This window comes from Besnoitia besnoiti, chromosome XII (genome assembly GCF_002563875.1).
Source record: "Besnoitia besnoiti strain Bb-Ger1 chromosome XII, whole genome shotgun sequence".
NCBI lineage: Eukaryota > Apicomplexa > Conoidasida > Eucoccidiorida > Sarcocystidae > Besnoitia > Besnoitia besnoiti.
Window position 1 is genome coordinate 1,652,854 of NC_042367.1, and position 18,830 is coordinate 1,671,683.

Below are 18,830 nucleotides of genomic sequence, written 5' to 3' on the forward strand. Positions count from 1 at the left end.
GCCGACGCCGCGTTCGCGCGTGCGCCGTCTTTTCTCGTTGTGTTTGTCGCGTTCGCGAAGCAAGCCGAAAACTCGAGAAAACAAAACGCACAGGCCACGAACTCAACTCGCGCGGCCGCTGTACATACACTTGTCACGAGAGGGAAAGAGCGAGGGGATGTGCGCTACCACGCCGATCAATAGGCCCTCACGATGGAAATCCGCACGTCTTTAGAAGACTAGCTGCCAGAGTTCAGGCGGAGTTCCGTGCGTTTCTTTCTCGTCCTAGTGTCTCCCCTTTTTTCCCCTTGTTCCTTCTTCCTGGGCTCTTCTCCGTCGCCGCGTCGCCCGGGGGCCGGTGGACGGTCGCGGCTCGTCTCTCGCGCGCTCGCCCGATGCTGTCTTCCGCGGAAGTCTTCCGTGCCTCGCGCGGAGTCTCTCTTCCGCCCTCCTCGCTCGCCTGCTTTCTCGTCTTTGTGCGTGTCGTTGGACACTTCGCATCCTGTCGCGGTCTCCGCAGGCGCAGCGGGTTGTTTAAACGGCTAACGCAGTCTCCCGTCGCGTCGCGCGCCTGCGCTCCTCGCCAGCGAAAAAAGTTTTCCTTTGTGTCGTCGCTCTGCAGCGCTCCCGCCCTGCGCAGCGAGGGAGAGTCGGCTTTGCCTTGCCCGTCACGCGGCGTGTGCCTGCGTGGATGCGAAGGCGGTGGCCTCCAGCATCTGCTAGGGGGAAAGCGCGCGCGGAGGAGCCGCCAGCGCATCCCTCCTTCCTCGCTGCGTGCGTCGCTGAGTCTGCGCGCGCCTGAGGCGGAGAAATGCATGTAAACGCTCGAACGACAGCATGACAGGCAAACCCCGCGCGGATCCGCGCTCGCAGAAGCGAGAGCGGAGTCTCGCTCCGCCGCAGGACGGCAACCCGACCTGCGACGACAGTCCGCCACCAGCGAGTGAACCTGCAGCAGCAACTGGAGACAGCCTTCCAACATCTCGCTCTCCTTCTCTCTCGTCTCCTGTCTCGCCTCCTTTCTCCTCTCCTCTCTCGTCGGGTCCTCAGGGATGCCAGTCCGCGGCAGGGGGCCTTCCGCAGAGGGCAGGGCTCGGCGACCACCTGTTGATGCCTCCGCCGCCTCGTCTTCCCACGCCTCTGTTGAGAAAACGTGAGTGCTTCTCCACACGTTTGCCTTCCGCGGAAACTTCGTGCGCGCTGGTGATGCATGCAGGCGAGTGACACGGAGATGTGCCAACAAATCAATTTTTTGAAAAAGGGACACGTGTGCAAGACGCGTGGGTGCACGCCCAAATAGACCCATACATCTATATATCTGTCTGTCTGTATCTATCTACCTATCTGCACTCATCTATCTATCTGTATCTATTGACCTATTTGTATTTATCTATCTATGTGTAGCTATCTGTCTGTACCTATCTATCTCTATCCATCTATCTGTACCTATCTATCTCTATCCATCTATCTGTACCTATCGATATGTATCTATCTATATATCTGTATCTTTCTATCTATATATTTATATCTCTCTAACTATATTTGTTTATATATTTGTGCATAGAGGTTCTTTACTTCTGCCTGTCTTATCGGCTGCGTGTGCACGAGTATGTCTGTCTCCGTAGGGAAGCGCGTATCAGCGCTTAGACAGATGCAAGGCGTGGGTAAGACGTTCATGTCGGAACCAGTATTCGCGTGTATTTTTTTTAAAGAACGGTTTGGTACCTCTCTGTGTTTTTTTTGAAGAGAAAGGGTGGCTTCCTTCCGGTTCCTCGGGGTCTTTTTCATCTTTGAAGTCGGCGCGAGTGTGTCTGTGCGACCTCAGGGAAGCAGCTGGGAGCGAAGGCCGGCAGCGGAGCGCCGACAGGAGCGGCTCAGGCGTCGCCTTCAGTTGAGAGTAATTCAATTTATTCAAATGCGAGTGGAAAGGAGGCGAAACCGTACCCTGAGGCTACACCTGGCGCGCCTCTCTCTTCTTCTCCGTCTTCGTCCTCGCGGCCCGCGGAGCCCACCAGTGAGGCGCGTGAGGCAGCGCCAGGAGAGGAGAGGCGAGAGGGCAGCGCCTGCGTGGAGGATTTGTTTTCTTCCTTCTTGTCCGAAATCGAGGAACTCGAGCAGCAAAACAAGCATCAGGAACAAGGCGAGGTGCATCCCGGTGCAAAACCCGAGCCCGCGAGACCGCCGGTGTCTGTATCAGCTGCACCGTGTCCTCTCTTGTCTTCGTCCTCCTCTTCTGTCTCTCTTTCGTCTTCTGTCTCTTCTTTTTCTCCATTTCTCTCTTCTTCTCCTTCTGTCGCTTCGTCTTCGTCTTCTTCGTTCTCTTCTTCTCCCTCGTCTGCTTCTCCCTCGTCTGCTTCTCCCTCGTCTGCGAGTGGCGCTGTTGACGCCGGGGGGGGGAGGTGGCAGGCGAGAGGAATCTTCTCTTCGGCGCATACGAAGACGACGCGGAGCCCGAGCCGGCGCCTGCAGACGAGAGAGACGACGCACCCGCCGTTTCTTCTCTCCCCGCGGGTGCGGCCTCTGCGCTGCGCATCATTTCGATGAAGAAGACAAAGCCTGAGGCGCAAGAGCGCGCAGGGGCAGGCGAGGCGGATGCGGCTGCGCAGCCGCCCGAGGGGAGCTACGTACCTACGCCTACTGGCAAGTTGGCGGGCGCGGAGGAAAAGCTGGCGGAGTTCTTCAGGCAGCTGCACTTCATCGAGATGGCGACGGATGAGCACGAGGAGCGCCAGCGCGTGAAGCGCCGCCGCGCGGGCGCGAGGGGAGGCAAAGCGGCCGCTGCTGGGAGTGAAGAAGAGTTCTTTTCTGACTCAGATGAGGCGCTCGCGGCGTCGCTCGACAGCGAAGCGTCCAGCGCCGGAGAGACCTCGCCCGCAGACAGCGAAGATGAGAAGGGAGAGACGCGCAAGCGGGCGCGCTACGACGACGAACTCCTCGAGGACATCGTCGCGGCGGAGCTCGAGGCGCAAGCCTCGCAGCGGAGACGTGCACAGCGCGAGGAGAAAATCGCAGCCCGCGCCGGCGGGGAGGCAGCTGGCGCATGCGTCTGCAGCTGCAGCTGCGCGATGTGCAAGTTCTGCGAAGACAAAGACCGCAGCGCCCGAGAGAGAAAAAACGGCGGCAAGGCCCTCGCGAAACAAGTGAGCAGAGACTCCTCACGCCACCCGTGAGGCGCGCGCGTGCGTCGAATGACTCTGCATTGCGTCGATCTGGCACGCCGAACTTTTTCATCGTTGCTGCGGACGACAGGCACTTCCAGCGACGTGCCTGTTTGATGTCGCTTTTTCGAAAGTGATTCTGCACTCTGCGCTCTGGGGGAGGAAGAATGAATGGCCTGCCTGGGGAGTCCTCGCTCGGCGCACGCGAAGGGGCCTTCCTGTTTCCGTCCACACGCGTGTCTTTTGGATTTTTTGATTTTTCTTTCAGGTCGAGGCGCTGCTGTGGGCGGTCGCCACGGAGCTCAGCAAGCTCGGGGCGTCCGCGGAGGCTTGGCGGAGGCGCAGCGAGGCCGCACTCGAAGTTCGACGTGTAAGCGAAACGCCCGGAATCGCAAACTTTTTTTTAAGTGAACATTTGGAAACAAGAGGCGCGAAAGTGTCAAGGGAGAGGCGACGCAACGGGCGAGCCGCGTGAGAGACAAACTGAGCAAAAACGCCTGCGCAGCAGATCCGTGGCAAGCAGCACCTGAGGCGGAGAAAAAAGAAATACAAAGAGGAAAAGAAAACGAGAATGAGGGGGAAGGAGGGGAGGCGAAAGCGGACGCGGAGATGGCAGATGCAAAAAATGAAAAAACTGAAGTCACAGAGTGCATATATCCGCATGTATGGAATAAAGTTTCTACACAAATGGAGGAAAAATCCAGACTAACGGCTGTTTTCGACGAGAGAAGGCCCTCCTCGCTGCGAGGAGCTATGTCGTTTTCGTGCTTCAGAGGCGACACCGGATTTTATTTGGCCGCATTCACGCTGAAGATATGTGATATCCCGGTTGTGTTCACAAGCTTACTCTGCGAATTTTGCTGGCTTTTCTGCGATTTTTTTTCGCAGTTTGACTGGCAGGCAGGAGGCTTGGATGGCGCGTTCTTCCTCGCGAAGCTCCACGATCTGCGCGAAGAAATCAAGGTGCGACCCTGCGCGGCCTCGCCCGCCGGCTGTTTCTTCTCAGTCCAACCTTTGGAAGTTGAAAGCTTCTTTGAAAACCTAGGAAGTCCTCTGCATGCGTCTGAGCGTCCTCAGGCTGCCGCGAAGGTTGCTGAACGGCGCAGGCAGCGTGTCTCGCTCCCCGGGTTCCATTCGCGAATAGAAAAGTCTCTCGAATGTATATATAAACATATGTTTTTATATATGTTTGTATACATTTATATTTGTACGTATACAAGTATACATGATTATATACACGAATGCATATTGTATATATATTCATATTCATAAGAATGTGTACCGAGGCCCTAGACGTCGAAGACACGCGTCGATCTAGCGCCGTCTCGTCGTGCAGTTCTGTCTCCCCGTGAGTAGTTTGGTTTCCTGTTGCGCGCGCTGGCTGGCGCGCACCCCTCTGCCCCAGAAAAAGCGAGTCTTTCTTGCCGGAGCTGCAGTTCGCGAGGGCTTGTGGAGTTATTTAGTGTTTGAGCGTCTGCCAACTTCTCTCGCGCGGAGTGTCGAGTGGCGATGCGGCTCTTCAGGCCAAACTGCAAGAAGAAGAGCGGCGCGCAAAACTCCAGTCCAACAGGTCGGCCCTCGCGTCTGCGTTTCCGTACTCGAGTGCGGCGAACCTGAAGCGTCAACAAGAGGCCAGCGCGCCCCCTCCGTCCTCTTCTTCCGCTTCATCTTCTTCTGCGTCGGCTTCCTCTGCTTCATCTTCCTCCTCGTCTTCGTCTTCGAGTGTTGCTTCCGCGGGCCCTGTCTCCGCTTTCTCGTGTGTGCGGGCGAGTATCTACGACCCGAGGCGCCTCGGATTCTCTCCTGCGCGGCCCTCCGCCGCCCCAACGTCCCACATTTCTTCCTCTTCCTCTTCTTCCTCCTCTTTGTCTTCTCCCTCTTTTTCCTCGTCGTCTCTCTCTTCTTCTGGAGCTCGCGCGTCGACGTTGTCTCGCGCCCCAGTTCCGGCGGCTCGCGCGTCGGGCGCCGCGGGCGCGTTGGGCTCGGGCGCCAGGCCCTTTTCGGCGGAGGCCGCGCGCGCGCCGCCGCCCGCTGATCCGCCGCCACCTCTCCCCGTCTGCGAGGTCGAGGAAGACGCTGCAGAGACGCCCGAGGCTGCGGGCGACGACAAGCTGCTTCGTGGTGAACGCCTGCGCGAGTCCGATGCGAGAAGCTCAGGTAGGAGACACGCGACGGGCCTTGCGGGGAAAAGCGGAGGCGCTGCGGACCTGCAAGCGCGGAAACCGGCGCATACACGCAAACGCACTTACGTGCGAACTCATCTGCATACTTATGCTTGTGTGCGTGCATATGGATATCTGTTTGTCGCCTTGAGCTGCGGTCTGCGCGCATCCGGCGACGGCGTTTTTGTTTGAGGCCCTCGGAGAAGAAGCCCGGCGAGTGTGCACCTGCAAAACGCGTTCCCGGGGGCCGCGGGCATCGCCTCTGCTGGGTGGAAAGCGCGGGAGAGTCCACAAGAGACCTGCCCTCGCCTCGAGAGTGGCGTTGCCTGACTCGCATCGCCAGATTCGCGTCCCCGCTTGCATGCGCGCGCGTCTGCGAGGCAAAGTCTGGCGCGCTTGCTGCGGCGGATCGCGGCAGCTGCACGGCTGGGGGAAGGAAAGGCGGAAAAAAAAAGCAGAGGGAGTCCTCCAGTGCGTGTGACGCGGCGGACTAAACTCTCCTCTCCGTGCGTGTGTGAGAGACAAACCGAGAGTAAAGGAGAGCGCGAGAGACGCGCCGCCGCGAGGGGGAGTCCATCCCCCGCGGAAGACGTCTCTGCTGCAAAATAGAGAGCGGGCGGAGTCTCCTGCGTCCGCGGCTGAGGTCCTTGCAGTCGACTTGTCCGCGCACGCGCTTCGGATGGCGCTGAGGCTGCGTGGAGACAGTCGGGCGAGTTGCGCCGATCTTAGCGGACGTTTCGCGTGGAGGGTGGTGCCTCTGGTCTGCGGCGCGCGCAAGGAATGCGAAGGCCTCGAGAAAGGTGAGGAGCACGCGAAAGAAATGCACAGGTACCAGTTAGCGGGATGCTGCAGTCTCTGTCTGGCGCTTGCTTCGCGTGTCTAGGCCTTTACACCGGCGGATTGCTGGTATCTCTGTCATCAGCATGTGAACGAAACATCAGCGACGATGGAAAGAAACCTATTCGGTTAGCTTATTCGGTTAGCTTAGCAGCGTAAAAGGCAAAGCTGGATGAGGGTCGGATTCTGTGCGTGTCTTCGGCGCCGTGCTGTGAGTCTGTATTCTTGACTCCCGCACGTCTTTCTGGTGAAGAAGACTGCGCGCGAGAGCGCGTTCCTTCTCTGAAGTTCCCGCGCGTATCGTTGTTGCCCGCGCTTTCACCGGGCGCGCCGAGTCGAGGGCGCCGTGGCGTCCAGCGCAGAGGTGCCGCCCTCGAGCCCGGTGCGGCGCGGAAAAATCATCTGATCCTCTTTTCTGAAGACGTAGCGTGCACGCCTTCGTCTTCACATGTGCAGGTTGCGAAGACTTTCTCTTCTCCCACGCGCCGCGGCGGAGTCTCTCTCGAGGCCTTGCCTGCGCCGCCTCGTCCGGAAGCCGCTCAAGTCTCGCGCGGGGCGTCGGCGATTTTTCGAGTTCGTGTGCGCTGCGAGGCGGCGCCAGACGCCCGCCGCGCCTCTGAACTCTTTCTGAGGCGGCGTGACAGCCGTTGAGGCCTTTCCTCCTCTCTCCTCCCTGCCCCCCTAATCCCCTGATCCCTATGCCTCACGAGCGCCTGCTCGGAGTCTCTGCGGCTGCGGCGCCACGAGCTTCTGGCGGCCGTCTCTCTGGATTCGCGCAGAAGTCCATTCGTGTGTGTTCTGCCTCTTCTCTTCGCGGGGGAGGTCGGCGGAGATTCGAGGGCGACTCGCCGCCGCCCGAGAAGTTGCGGCGCGTGACTCGTGCGTGCGCGTCTCCTCGCCTCTGCGCCGCGTCTCCGCGCATCTGGGCGCTGCACAGCGTGCTGTCCGCGCCTCTTGCGCGCGCGGCGTCTCTCCTTCTGGATCCCGCGCGCTGCCTTGATCCCTGCATGACGAGGGCGAGAGCAGCAGGCTCGCGTCTTCCGTGATGCGATGGTCGCACCCGCCCGCGACTTTTCGCGCTGCGAGTTTGCACGCGCCGCACGGTACGACGAAGAGGCGCCAGGGTGTCGGCTTTGCGGTCTGTCCGCGCTGCGGCCTGCCTCTCCTCTTCGACGCGTGTGTGTGTGTGTGTATGTCTGTGTGTCCGTGTGTGCTGTCTCGCGCGGCTGTCTGCGTGTCTCGCGCGGCTGCCTGCGTGTCGGTCGGATCCCAGCGGCGGCGCTTCGTCTTCATGTCGCGGCTGTCGCGGGCGCTGGCGTCTATCTGCGCTGTGGTGGTGCAGATGCAGCGAGCGGTGTGGAGGCCGGGGACGCCGAGGCGCCGACGCGCGAAGAGAAGGCCGCGAGTGCGCGCCCGCCGCGGAGGCCTGCAGACTCCGCGGCGGCGAGCGAGTCTCCGCGGCGGAAGACGACGGCTGGAGTCGCGAATCCGCTCCTGAGGAAGAAAATGCGACTCGTAGAGAGGTGGCGACGCACGCGCGAGCTCGAAGACGAAGAAGAAAAGCGACTGGAGCAGGTACGCGCAAAGCAAGTCGCGCAGCGCCTGTGAACAAAGAAGGAAGAGAGAAGAAAGAAGGGGAAGCGCTTCGGCGCTAGGCAGCAAAGAAAGCCGCTGGGGGAGGTGGGGCGGCGCTGTGTGAGAAGTAGCCTGGCGATCGCGCACCGTGGGATGAGAGACGCACAAGACGCAGGCGCGGAGAAATAAGACGAGGCCTTCCCACGCTTCCAGCGCCAGGCTCCTGAGAGCGCAGGCCCAGGCCAGCAGAGAGGAAGAAAGTGATTTTTTTATAGCGCAGCGTCAAGAAGGCGAGGGGGAGGGGGGGGGGAGGACAAGGCGGAAGCATTTGCCGCTGTGAGCAGGGACTCCCCGGCATCGGCGACTGGAGGTTTTTCCTTTTTTTCTTTAGGAACGTGTGCAGCGCGAGCTCGAGAGAGAGCAACGCGAACGCCAAAAGCTCGAGGAGTGGAAGGAGCGACAGATCGCCAGGTGTGCGACTTTCCGCGCTTCCGTCGCGGGGGGGGACGGCCCCTGGCGGCGGGCGCGTGCCAGGGTATTGTTGAAATCGTTGAGATTTCAAAAAGCTCAAGGCTGCCATGTCTGCTACTCCTCGCTGCGGACGAGGATAAACCCGTCCTCAGAGCGGACGCGCGGGGGAGCAGAGGCCTCTCGCATCGCCGAAAGCAGCGGCCGGCCCTTCCGTGAAGCAGTTTGTGCGTGCATTTTTCTATTTGTTTTTCAGGTAAAAGCAGTTTGTGCGTGGAGCTCCCTCTGCGCGAGGGCCTATTTACCTGCGTTTTATGCAGCCGCACTGTTTTTTTTTGCGATGTGATGTGCAGCGGCGAAGCGTCTCGAAACGCGAATTTGATCGAAGTGAAGGAAGACTGGCGTGCGATAGTCGAGAAGAATCGGCAACACGCCGAACTGTGATGCAGAGCGCATCTTTCTTTCGATGTCTTCGTGGCTGAGTGAGTGTGGGTATTGCCTTCCTTCGCTGTTGTGAACGGCGAGACTTGTCCAGCGCGCGGCGCGCGACTCAAACTAAGAACGGCGCGCGAAAAAAAAAAACTTTCTCAGACTTTTTTTCCAGAGAGGCTGAGGAAGGATTCGAGTCGCCGCGGCGCACTCTCCGTCCACCCTCACGCGCACCTAAACGAAATCATTTTTTGAGCAACTGTAGTGTCAGGTTTGCCGAGCGCTGCCCTCACGGCGGCGTACTCACCTCTTTAAACTCTCCAGAGGGAGGCGAAGGGCGTGCTTCAAGGCTTTTTGCGCTCTTAGAAGAATGACAATAAAAGACGCAAGCGGCTTTTCAGGCTGAGAGTCTCGCGCCGCACAACGCGAAGAGCGACGTTCAGGCTTCTCCGCCGGCCTCAGCTTCCTCAGTTCCGGGCGCGTCTCGCATAACTGTTTTAAATGGCTGCCGATTGCCAGTGAGACCACACGCTAGCGAGAACGTGAGCTACATCTTCAGGAAAGGCGCCGCGGCGGATGCTTGTCAGCTCCATTTGTTCGACGGCGCGCCGCCTGCGTGGATACTCACGTGTTCTCTGCTTGTCGCCGTCGTGCGAACGCACCGTGTCTCCGAATTTTCACTCGAAAATGAGGATACGCCGCGCTCAACGCAGATCTTTGGCGAGTGTGGCGTCGGCGCGTTCGCGTGGACACGGCCGCACAAGACTGAAAAGTTTCGAAAAAAGACTGGGGAGGCGCTGAGGAGAAAAAATGAATAGAAATTGGCGATTTGCTGTCGCCCACAGCGTGGCTTTCAGTCGCGGAGAATTGCCATGAATCGCTTCCATACAAATATAAATGTATATATAAATATATACATGCATGTATTGCTATAAAAACACACAAGTAACCCCGTACTGCCAGAAATCGCTTCCATATAGACATATATACAGGTAGACGTTTATATGGATGTACGTATTGCTATGGAACGCACAGAGGTTTCCCCCACATTGCCAGAATCGCTTCCATATACGTATGTTCTTTATGATGCCTCCCTTTATGCATGCACTGGACGAAGGTGTGCGCCGGTAGAGGGAGGCGCGGGTTCACTGGCAGAAAGCGAACGCGAAGCTCGACGCGGCATCGCTGCGCCGACCTGCTGCCAGCGCGTGCATAAACTGCGTGTTAAGACTCGTGTATCGCTGCGCGCTCCTAAAATATATACATACATCTATGCATATATATATATATATCTATATATATTTGCACATGGGTGTGACATGTGCCTGCATCTGGCATACGTGACCCTTCCGCGTGGGCGCGTCCGCAAGCGGAGTGTGGATTCTTTCGGTGGTGCGTACGATGCGCAGGAGCTTAGAACGCAAATGTTAACCTGTAAATAAGGTTTCTTATGAATTTCTTCGCGATCTCCTGGAGTCTGTACGCATTCGTACTCAGAGCGCGCGCCCGCGGAGACCTCTTCTGGCCCTGCCTGCGTCAACAGACTCGAATGCGTCTGCCAATCGGCGTGCTTGCAGAGCGTACCGATACTTCATATACGTCGGCTCATACGCGCATAGATATATATATGTAGTGTAACACATGTATACATATGCACTTGTCCAATGTAATCAATATGTATGTATATAATATAGTACTCGTAAATATGTATATTCGTAGGTGTTTGTCTGGCGTCGCTGCCTGGTGCGCGCGTGGAGCAAGAAGCATTATCCCGTAGTTCGTCGCATTCACGGTAGTGCCTAACATGTGAAAGCCTTTACAAGTCATGATACATGATGATGAATATGCACAGGTCGCCACGGAAGTCAGACTCACAGAATGAGCATACGCACATATACGCATGTGAGACGCGTCATCTTGCACCGCCGAGCCTCGCGACGCCTCCCTGGAGCGCAAGCAGACGAATTTCAGACCTGAAAAACCTGGCGTTGCTTCATTTGTTTCTCACCCCATTCTCCTCCAGGTGCCTCTCCTCCCCACCCAGTTGCCTCTCCTTCCCACCCAGTTGCCTCTCCTTCCTCTCTCTTCGCCACTCCCTCGAAGGCCTCACAGTTCTCCGTCGCGCGGAGAGAGGTGTGGAGGCAGCCGCCTGAGGTGCATGTGCCGTCGCAGGAGCGTCTCTGACGCGACCCAGCAAAAAGTTTTTTGTGGCTCGTCCTATAGTTCCGACGCCCCCTCTCCTCTCTCTCCGCGCTCTGCGTCAACGCGTCTTCGGCTTCCTTCTGCGCGCGGGCGTCCTCAAACCTCCGCGTTCTGTCGTCCGTTTTTCGCGCTTTGCTACTTCGCGCTCGTCGTCACGCCTCTCTCTCCGCCCTGCGAGTCCCTCCCTTACAGATATTCGCGGCTACACGTCATTCAACATGCGAAGTGTGGGGTTCCCGATGAAATCGATTTGAACGAAGAAGCCCGATTCACTTTGCTGCACGGCGCCCATCTCGCCGACGCCGCCAGCCTCGCGTTCTGGTCGCAGGCAGGGACCTCGGCCACTACACGACTGGGAACGTCGCATCGAGAAGAAGGCCGCACTGCCCCTGAGAAAAACAGACACGCACACACGCGCAACCGTCGGCATCTGCGGCTTCCTTCTCGCGGCTGGGGTGTTCTTCCCGCGGAAGCTTTTTTTCAGTGCAGCCCCCGAGGGAGGCGGAGGAGGCTGCGGGAGGGCCTCACCTCTTCCCCGCGGTGCATGGCCATCAGCATGTAGCCGAGAGATCCCCAGGAGCTACCCCAAGAGTTCTTCATGATCCAGAAGTCTTTGTTGGTTTTCGGGTCGGTTCCGTAGCCAACGAGGAGGACGCCGTGGTCGAGGTCGGTTCCGCAGGACGCGTCGAAGACGCCGTCGTGGTAAAACTGGAAGGGCATCTGGTCAGCCTCGATCGCGACGCTCACAGGCCCGTGGCGCGCGAGCGCCGCCTTCATGGCTGTCTCGCTTTTCTGCGGAACTTGCTTGAAGCCCGAGATCTTGAACACCTTCTTGCAGCTCTGCGCTCGGCACTCGGCGTCGCGCGCGAGGTACGGATACGCCTCCTCCGAGCAGATGCCGTCGTTGTCGATCACGTACTGGAAAGCGTCAGCCATCTCCCCGCCGTTGCAGCTCTCGTTGCCCTGCGGCCGCGAGCAGTCCATCAACTCCTGCTCACTCAAACTGATCAACTTGCCGCTCCGCGCACACTGCGTCCCCTCCAGCGCGCCAGTCGTCGAAAACGCCCAGCAGGACCCGCAGTCGCGCTGATCTTTGACCGGCGTCACGCACCCCCGCGTCCGCCAGTCAACTGCCTGCGGCAGCTCGTCGCTCCGCACGCCCGCCAGGTCCTCTGCAACCTGAAAAACGAACACAGAATGACGGAGCAACGACGCTCGACGACAAAAAAAGAGAAAGGGCGAGGAGAGAGAGATTGGAACAGAGAGGCAGGGAAAGAACGAACGAGACGGACAGAGGAGAGAGAGAGGGAGAAAGGGAGAGAGAAAGCGAAAGAAAAGAAAAAGGGGGAGAAAGTGGACCGGAGGGGACGGCAGCAGAAGGTGGCAAGCAAGACTGAATAAGCGGAAACACGAGAAGAAAGCAGAGAAAGCTTCCGCGGTCTCGGCGGACGAGAGAAAAGAAGAAAAAGACGAGGAGATGCGAAAGGAGGGAAACACGACGCGCACGCACGCAGAGAATGGACACTAATCAAAAAGGTGCTCGGCAGCCACGAACTCCAACAGCGACGTCCAGAGAACGACGAGCAACACGCATCATCTACAGAAAAAAAAACGGGAGCAAGGAAACACGTCATGCGGTGACATGCACAGCTGTTCTGCTTCTGCTCGGAGTCCAGTCTGCAACAGACAAATCGTCTGGCCGCTGAGTTTTTTTAATTTCCTAGAAACGTACGCCGAGGTGGTGCGACTTGAGATTCCTCGCCTTCTTGAAGCCGAGATACTTCTGCCGGAATTCCTCGCGGGAGAGATCACCGAACTGATTCATCTTCAGAGTGTAGGAAAAACCTGGGACCACCACACGAAAAAAGGAGACAAAGATGCCGAGACGCGGAGACAAAGAAAAAGGAAAATGCAGTGGTTTACCCAGGTACACGAAACAAAATAATGCACAGACACATCAGTGGTGCACGCCGAGCAAGCGCCATCGACCTTAGTCTCGCGGCCAGCCTGAGGAATCCAGACCAGTAGTCCAGCTCGTAGTATTTACTCCCCAGAAAAAGCTAATAAATAGTCCTGTCTCAGAAATTATAACTCCAAGTACGATGCTACTGATTAGACTAGCATTCGCGACGTATTCGCTCCAGGGCGCACACCCAGAATAGCCTGCACTGGAAACAGTGGTCCCTAGCAGGAAAATCGGGAACGGGTGCCTTCACTCTTACAGATCGCCACACGGAAGCTCGTAGAGAAAAAAAAATGACGATCGCAGCGGACAGACAAATGTCTGCACCGCGCAGCGCAACACATTGAGCTAAATATATATATATATATGTATATATACATATATATATGTGTGTATATGTGCATGTATATATATGTATGTATATACGTGTATATACATGTGTATATGTATGTGTATGTATATGTATGTGTATACATATGTATACGCATATGTGTGTGTATGTAGACGGCGTCGATAAGAATCAACAGAGAAAAAAACTGAGCGAGTCGACCCAGGCACACCGGCACGCGACAGCCGCATTCGATGAACCGCGCCACGTAAGTGGCTGCAGAGCGAGACTCTGCAAGCGCCGTGGAGCAGAAAGCGAGATCGCGCGCGGAAAGGTGTCGCGGCAGGCAGGGCGATGAAGACGATCGCTGCTGGACTGCGCGACTGGCGTGCGCGAGGTTCTTCGCCTCTGCGTGCGCTGACCTTGTTGGTTGTGTGTGTGGATGTAGACGAGGTTGCTTTTGAAGATGGCGTATCGTTTTTCCACTTCCTCCGGGGACGCGTACACCTTTCCGTAGGCGGACTGGAAGCTGCGGAAGGCGTCCTGAAAGTGGGTCTCCTGCCAATCCCAGATCTGCGCAGGGTTCGCCTCGCGCTCGACGGAGGCGTCCATCGGCGCGACGGGCGGCGCGACGTCGTCAGTTCGCCACTGCAGCAGGAGGGCGGCGAGGACGAGGAAGGCGACGGCGAAGGCGACCAGCGCGAGAAGTGCGCGCGTTTTCAAGTCCCTGCGGCGCAAAAGCTTCTTCCAAAAGTACGTCCGCGCGGTCACGGCGTAGGGTCGAACCGCGTCCGCGGCGAAGCCCGACGCAAACTGCCGCCGCTGATGCAGCGTGCCGGACCCCCCCTCCAGGCTCTCCTCGCCGCCCAGGAACGACACGTAGTGCGTTTCGCTGGCGTGCTCCATCTCGTTGACTCAAAAAGGCGGGACCGGGCAGACGCAGCGGGGAGACGCCGCCCGCGAAGAAAAAGAGCGAACCCGAACAAACCGAGCGATCGACAGCAGCTGCCCTGTGGCGCCGGCAAGCCAAACGCGCGAAACACGCCAGAAACGCCAGAGAGACGATGGGAGACTGGCCACAGGCGAAGAAAACAAACGAGGGATCGACGCGCGAAGAGGCACGCGGCGGAGGTAGCCGGAACGGGGAAACGCGGCTGAGGGAGACAGGGAAAAAATTGACAACGGTTAGGCAGTCCTTGGTTTAGAGACAAAAACCAGAACAAAGACGGAAAGGGGGGATCGTCTGACGGTCCTCCTCCTCCGTCACTGTCCGGGGTTCCTGGCCAGAAGAAAGGGAGCCAAAAAAAGGGAGACGCATCACCACCGACCAAGGCACCCGCCGCCGCAGCGCCAGCTCCGTAGATTCCGCGGAAAGTGTAGGACTTCGCGGCAAGTTGGACCGACAAACAAGCGCGAAAAATCGCCACCGGCACAACTGCCGGGTTCCGATAAACTTCGAGCGGAAACAGCCAAAAAAGACAGCTCTGTCAGAATCCAGTCATACTACAACACAAGCCTGCTGGCGCTAGAGGAACGCCTCTCTCCCCGGCGCATCATCGCGGCGCCTTGTCAGAGGCGGCGTCTCTCGAGGACGAAGGAACCGTGAAGCTCCCGCGGCGCGCGCCCGCCTTGCAGAGGGGAGTTAGACTACGGGGATTTCCAAGGCGCACATGCTGCATGCCAGTGGGAAAACCCAGCAGAAAGGCGAAGGGGAAACTGCTCGTTTCGCAAAGTGCACCTGACGGCTAGTCTCGGTGTCTGTACACCGGAGAGACACAGGGGGAAGCAGTGGCAAGTTCACGCAACTCGACTTGAGGCCATGAACCGCCTTCCTCGGCGGTACTTCTGAGCCCGGTCGACGGGCGGCGTTGACGGAGGAACACAGAGAGAGACTGAGAGAGCGCGAGACAGAGAGACGAGGCGCGAAAGTCGAATACGGGTCAGAAAGGACGATAGAGCCGAGCGGCGCTCGCCGCTGGCGTCGTGTCAGGCACCGGCTGAAAGAGACACCAACGCGCTAAATCGCTCGCGTGTGCTGTTTGCCGCGGAAGAAATCGCGCGTGGGCTGCTGTCAACTGCGCAGTGGCGACGCGCGGGGCACAATCCCCCTCTGTGGCGAGTGTGTCAGGCGCATCAAATAAGTGCTGTTTCGCCTCGAGGAGCTGCTGTCCCGTGTGTTTGGCACCGCTGCCGATGTCGTTTCGTTTTAATCGAGTTTTTTCTCGTGAGCTCCAGCCAGCGACACCCGGCGCGCAATCGAGGCTTCGAGTCCGAAACGGGGAAAAGTGGGATCGAGAGGCTGTCTAGCGTCTGCCGCGCCTTCTCCTGAGTCCGCGTGTTGCGCGGATCGCACTCGCACGCACCACGAAAAGTGGAGTGGGGTGGAGAGCAGAGCTTCGCGGCGCTCACGTTTTTTCCCGGCGAAAGACGGCAGAGTTTCCTTCTTTTCAACGGCCAATCGCTTTTTCGAATTCCAAACTCCCTGACCTTCCCTACAAGCATGACGTAAGTCCACTCTCTGCGCAAACGTGTGCGCGCACCTTTCGCCAACGTAACTGCTCTTTCCGCCGCGCATTTTTCCCTCGCTTTTGGCCTGGTGGACTTCCCGTGGTGGGTCAGGACAGGAAAAAAAACGCGCGTGCAATTCCGCCGAAGAAATGTGACGCGTTCCGTTCGTTGGGAGAGTGCACGGCCCGCTTGGTGCTCCACAGCGCCGCCCGCCTGGTCTGAGAAGAGCCTCTGTGCTGAAACCGCCGGAAGAAAGCTGCGAAATCGCGGTCACCGCGGGTCGTGCTTCTTTCATCAGTTGTGTCGTGTCCTGCCGCTCAAAGTCGCCTTGCACAACTGCGTCTTCTGCGCTCTTCGGGACGGAGGGGCGGCGTCTCACCTTTCTGTGAAAATCCGTCGCGCGGCTCTCGCGCAGGGTGGAAACGGGCTGTTCAAGCGGAACCGAGTGCATTTCCCGTGGACACAAGCCTCCTCCAGGCCCTGGAGAACGCCTCAGACTCGCGCGTAGATCTATGTATCTATATCTATATGTCTATCCACTTACCTCTGTCTGCAGGAGTACATCTGTATATATTCGCTTATATGCGCATCCATCTCGGGGAGAGGTCCCTTCTCATAAGACGCGTGGACTGAAACTTCCGCAGACATCTGTGACTGCGTTCCTTTGCGGTGAAGGCGCGGGCGTCGGCGTATGTTTGCATAGTCGCCGCCGCTTGTCTGATGAACTCTGTATTGCGGATCATGTGTGCAGACACGCTAGCGACTTGTAATGTGGCAACAACGATACACGGGCCGTCCGCCTTGCAGGTGTACCCCAAGCCCGCCGCGTGAGGGTCTCGCCTGGGCCCTGGAGGCCTGCGCGAGTGGACTTGACTCTGACTCTTCATGCATTCCTGTCTGTTTCTCTGCGTTGGCTTTTTTTTTCAGGGACGCGCAGGCAATCGCCCCCCAGTGCACCTGGGCGGAGACGAAGGAGTTTTTGTTTCTGACTGTTCAAGTTCAGTCCGCAGAGGATCTGAAGGTCGACCTCCAGGAGTCTTCTCTCGATTTCAAATGCGTCTCTGATAAGAAGGCTTTCGCTTTCCACCTCGACTTCCCTCACCCCATCGTCGTCGAGGTGCGCCCGCCGCAAAAAACAGAAGTGGCCTTCTGACGGGGAGGGGGGGGGAGGGGGGAGGCGGACCGAATCGTGCAGTCGGCAGTTTTCTCTCCCTTTCTACGCTGTGTAGCGGTGTTTTGTGGAGCTTCGTGTGGGGAATCGAGCCCTGTGGCGGGGGCTGCCTTCGCAGAGCGCCGCCGTAGCTGTGCGTGGATTCTCCGGCACCCCTCCCTCAGAGACGTTCGCGCATGCAGGAAATTGCAGGCGTGCCCTCTGTGTGTCGGCGTGTTGATTGCTTGGGTTTGAAGGCATTTCTTTTCCCCCGCAGGTGACGCGGGGTAGGGTCGCCTGTCGCTTTTTTCAGCGCTGCATGTGCGGGTCGCTTCTGTCTCGGTGTGGGTGCGTGAAATACTGCAGGACTCGAAGTACAGCGTGCAGCGTAATGTTCAGTTCAAGCTGGTGAAGAAGGAGAAAGAGCGCTGGAGGACGCTGACGCCGGGCAAGAAGCTGCACTGGCTCAAGTGCGACTGGGACAAGTGGGTCGACTCCGACGACGAGGACGCAAAGGGCATGGATATGGGCGACTTCGACATGAACTCGATGGACTTCGGCGGCATGGGGGGAATGGGCGGCATGGGAGGCATGGGCGGTCTCGGGGGCCTCGGAGGCATGGGCGGCCTCGGGGGCATGGGCGGGATGGACTTTGGCGCGATGGACGGCATGGACTCCGACGACGAGGACGACTTGCCCGACCTCGACGAGCCGATGGAGGCTCACGACGACGGCGCGGAGGGCGAAGAGGAGGCGGTGCCGAAGCCAGCCGCTGAGGACGCGAAGGAAAACGGCGTCGCCGAGACTGCGGCGCAGGCCTAGGTGACCGTTGAGAGCGAGAGACTCGAGCGAGGCTCTTGCGCCTCCTCCGCGTCACACGCCGCCGCTCTGCGTGGCAATACGATGTGGGCGCTGCGCGGAGACGTGGAGCCCGCACACCGAAAGAGGAGGAAGGAGAGAGGGAGAGGAGTGAGATGGGGGGAGGCACCCCCCCCCCCTTAACCCCCCCCATACCCCTCTCCCTCCCCCTACCCTTCTCCGCGGGCAGGGACGGACGGGTGGGAGTTAGAGCCTCGGAGCATCTAGTAGGGACAAAGATCAAGAGGGGGGGGGGGGGTGAAGCTCTTGAGACTGTAAACGCGGCTTTGGCGAAGGCCGAAGAGAAGGTCTGTCGTCTGCTTCGTGCAGGCATGCATCCCGCATCTACGTCGGGCGTACCTCCAGCGAGAGAGCCGGCTGATCTCTTCCAAGGTCGAGGAGTGTGGGCGTGTGGGTCCTGCCGGCATCCACATTGAGGTTCCGCGCGTGGAGCACAGAGACGCGAAGATGCAGATACGTGTGCGTATATGCGTGGATGAGCGTGTGCGATCATAATATGTGCGTCTGCCTCTAGATATATATATCGACTCCTGTCTGCTTGTAACTTACGCCTTCTTTTCGCTGTTCCGCGATACGCGTCGCGCCCCGTGGACGGGCGCTTCTCTCGAAGCCACCTCAACGTCACCGGCGCCGAAAACGCCAAAAAGAGGCCTCACGCGGGCGAAAGAAACGCGGCCGCCGCACCGCACACAGAGAATCTTTCTCGGCACGCTGGGCTCACACTGACCTCGAGGAAAAGCAGACGCTCAGCACCTGAAGCCGTGTGCGCAGCCCGAATGTGCCTCACGCAGCTTTATGCGACGGACTGTTCATCAACTTCGTTTGGGTCGTGTAGTCCCCTAGTTGAACTACTGGTTTAGATCGCGAAGGTCTTAGTTCATCGGGTCACGCAAGTCAAGTTCAGCGGGGAAGTTCGCGTCTAAAACCAGGTAGAATCGATAGTGTCAGCTCAGCAGGCTGCCGATCTGCGTTTTTCGCCGGCGCCGCAGACACTAGCGGACGGGGGAATCCGCTGCGGCTGTCTGCGGCGAACAAGTCACGCGAAGCGTGACGCCCCGCAGACCGGCGCAGCCGGCTCTCCAGAGGCCGCGAGCGCGTCAAGCGTCTGCAGCGTTGAGTGCCGGCTCGCGAGACACCCAGCGCTGCACTCTAGTGGGAGGCTGTGACCTGTGATGAGGAGCTGAAGGCCTCT

The 18,830-nt window shown here is 58.5% G+C and overlaps 3 protein-coding genes across 3 annotated transcripts; 2 read left to right on the forward strand and 1 right to left on the reverse strand.

Moving 5' to 3' along the window:
* Positions 1-816: 816 nt before the first annotated feature.
* On the forward strand, positions 817-8,623 carry BESB_024330 (uncharacterized protein; the record flags this gene model as incomplete). Its single annotated transcript, XM_029361135.1, has 10 exons — positions 817-1,132; positions 1,805-1,993; positions 2,386-3,119; positions 3,406-3,507; positions 4,026-4,100; positions 4,661-5,294; positions 5,953-6,099; positions 7,479-7,711; positions 8,103-8,182; positions 8,533-8,623. 10 exons carry the CDS (start codon positions 817-819, stop codon positions 8,621-8,623), a joined length of 2,601 nt encoding a protein of 866 aa, XP_029215950.1.
* Positions 8,624-11,154: 2,531 nt separating this feature from the next.
* BESB_024340 (cathepsin CPL) lies at positions 11,155-14,007 on the reverse strand (the record flags this gene model as incomplete). The annotated part of the gene is made up of 4 exons (XM_029361136.1): positions 11,155-11,199; positions 11,339-11,989; positions 12,543-12,655; positions 13,524-14,007. 4 exons carry the CDS (start codon positions 14,005-14,007, stop codon positions 11,155-11,157), a joined length of 1,293 nt encoding a protein of 430 aa, XP_029215951.1.
* A 2,343-nt stretch (positions 14,008-16,350) lies between these two features.
* On the forward strand, positions 16,351-17,581 carry BESB_024350 (uncharacterized protein; the record flags this gene model as incomplete). The annotated part of the gene is made up of 3 exons (XM_029361137.1): positions 16,351-16,436; positions 16,537-16,726; positions 17,126-17,581. The coding sequence occupies 3 exons, from the start codon at positions 16,351-16,353 to the stop codon at positions 17,579-17,581; spliced, it is 732 nt and encodes a 243-aa protein (XP_029215952.1).
* Positions 17,582-18,830: the final 1,249 nt, after the last annotated feature.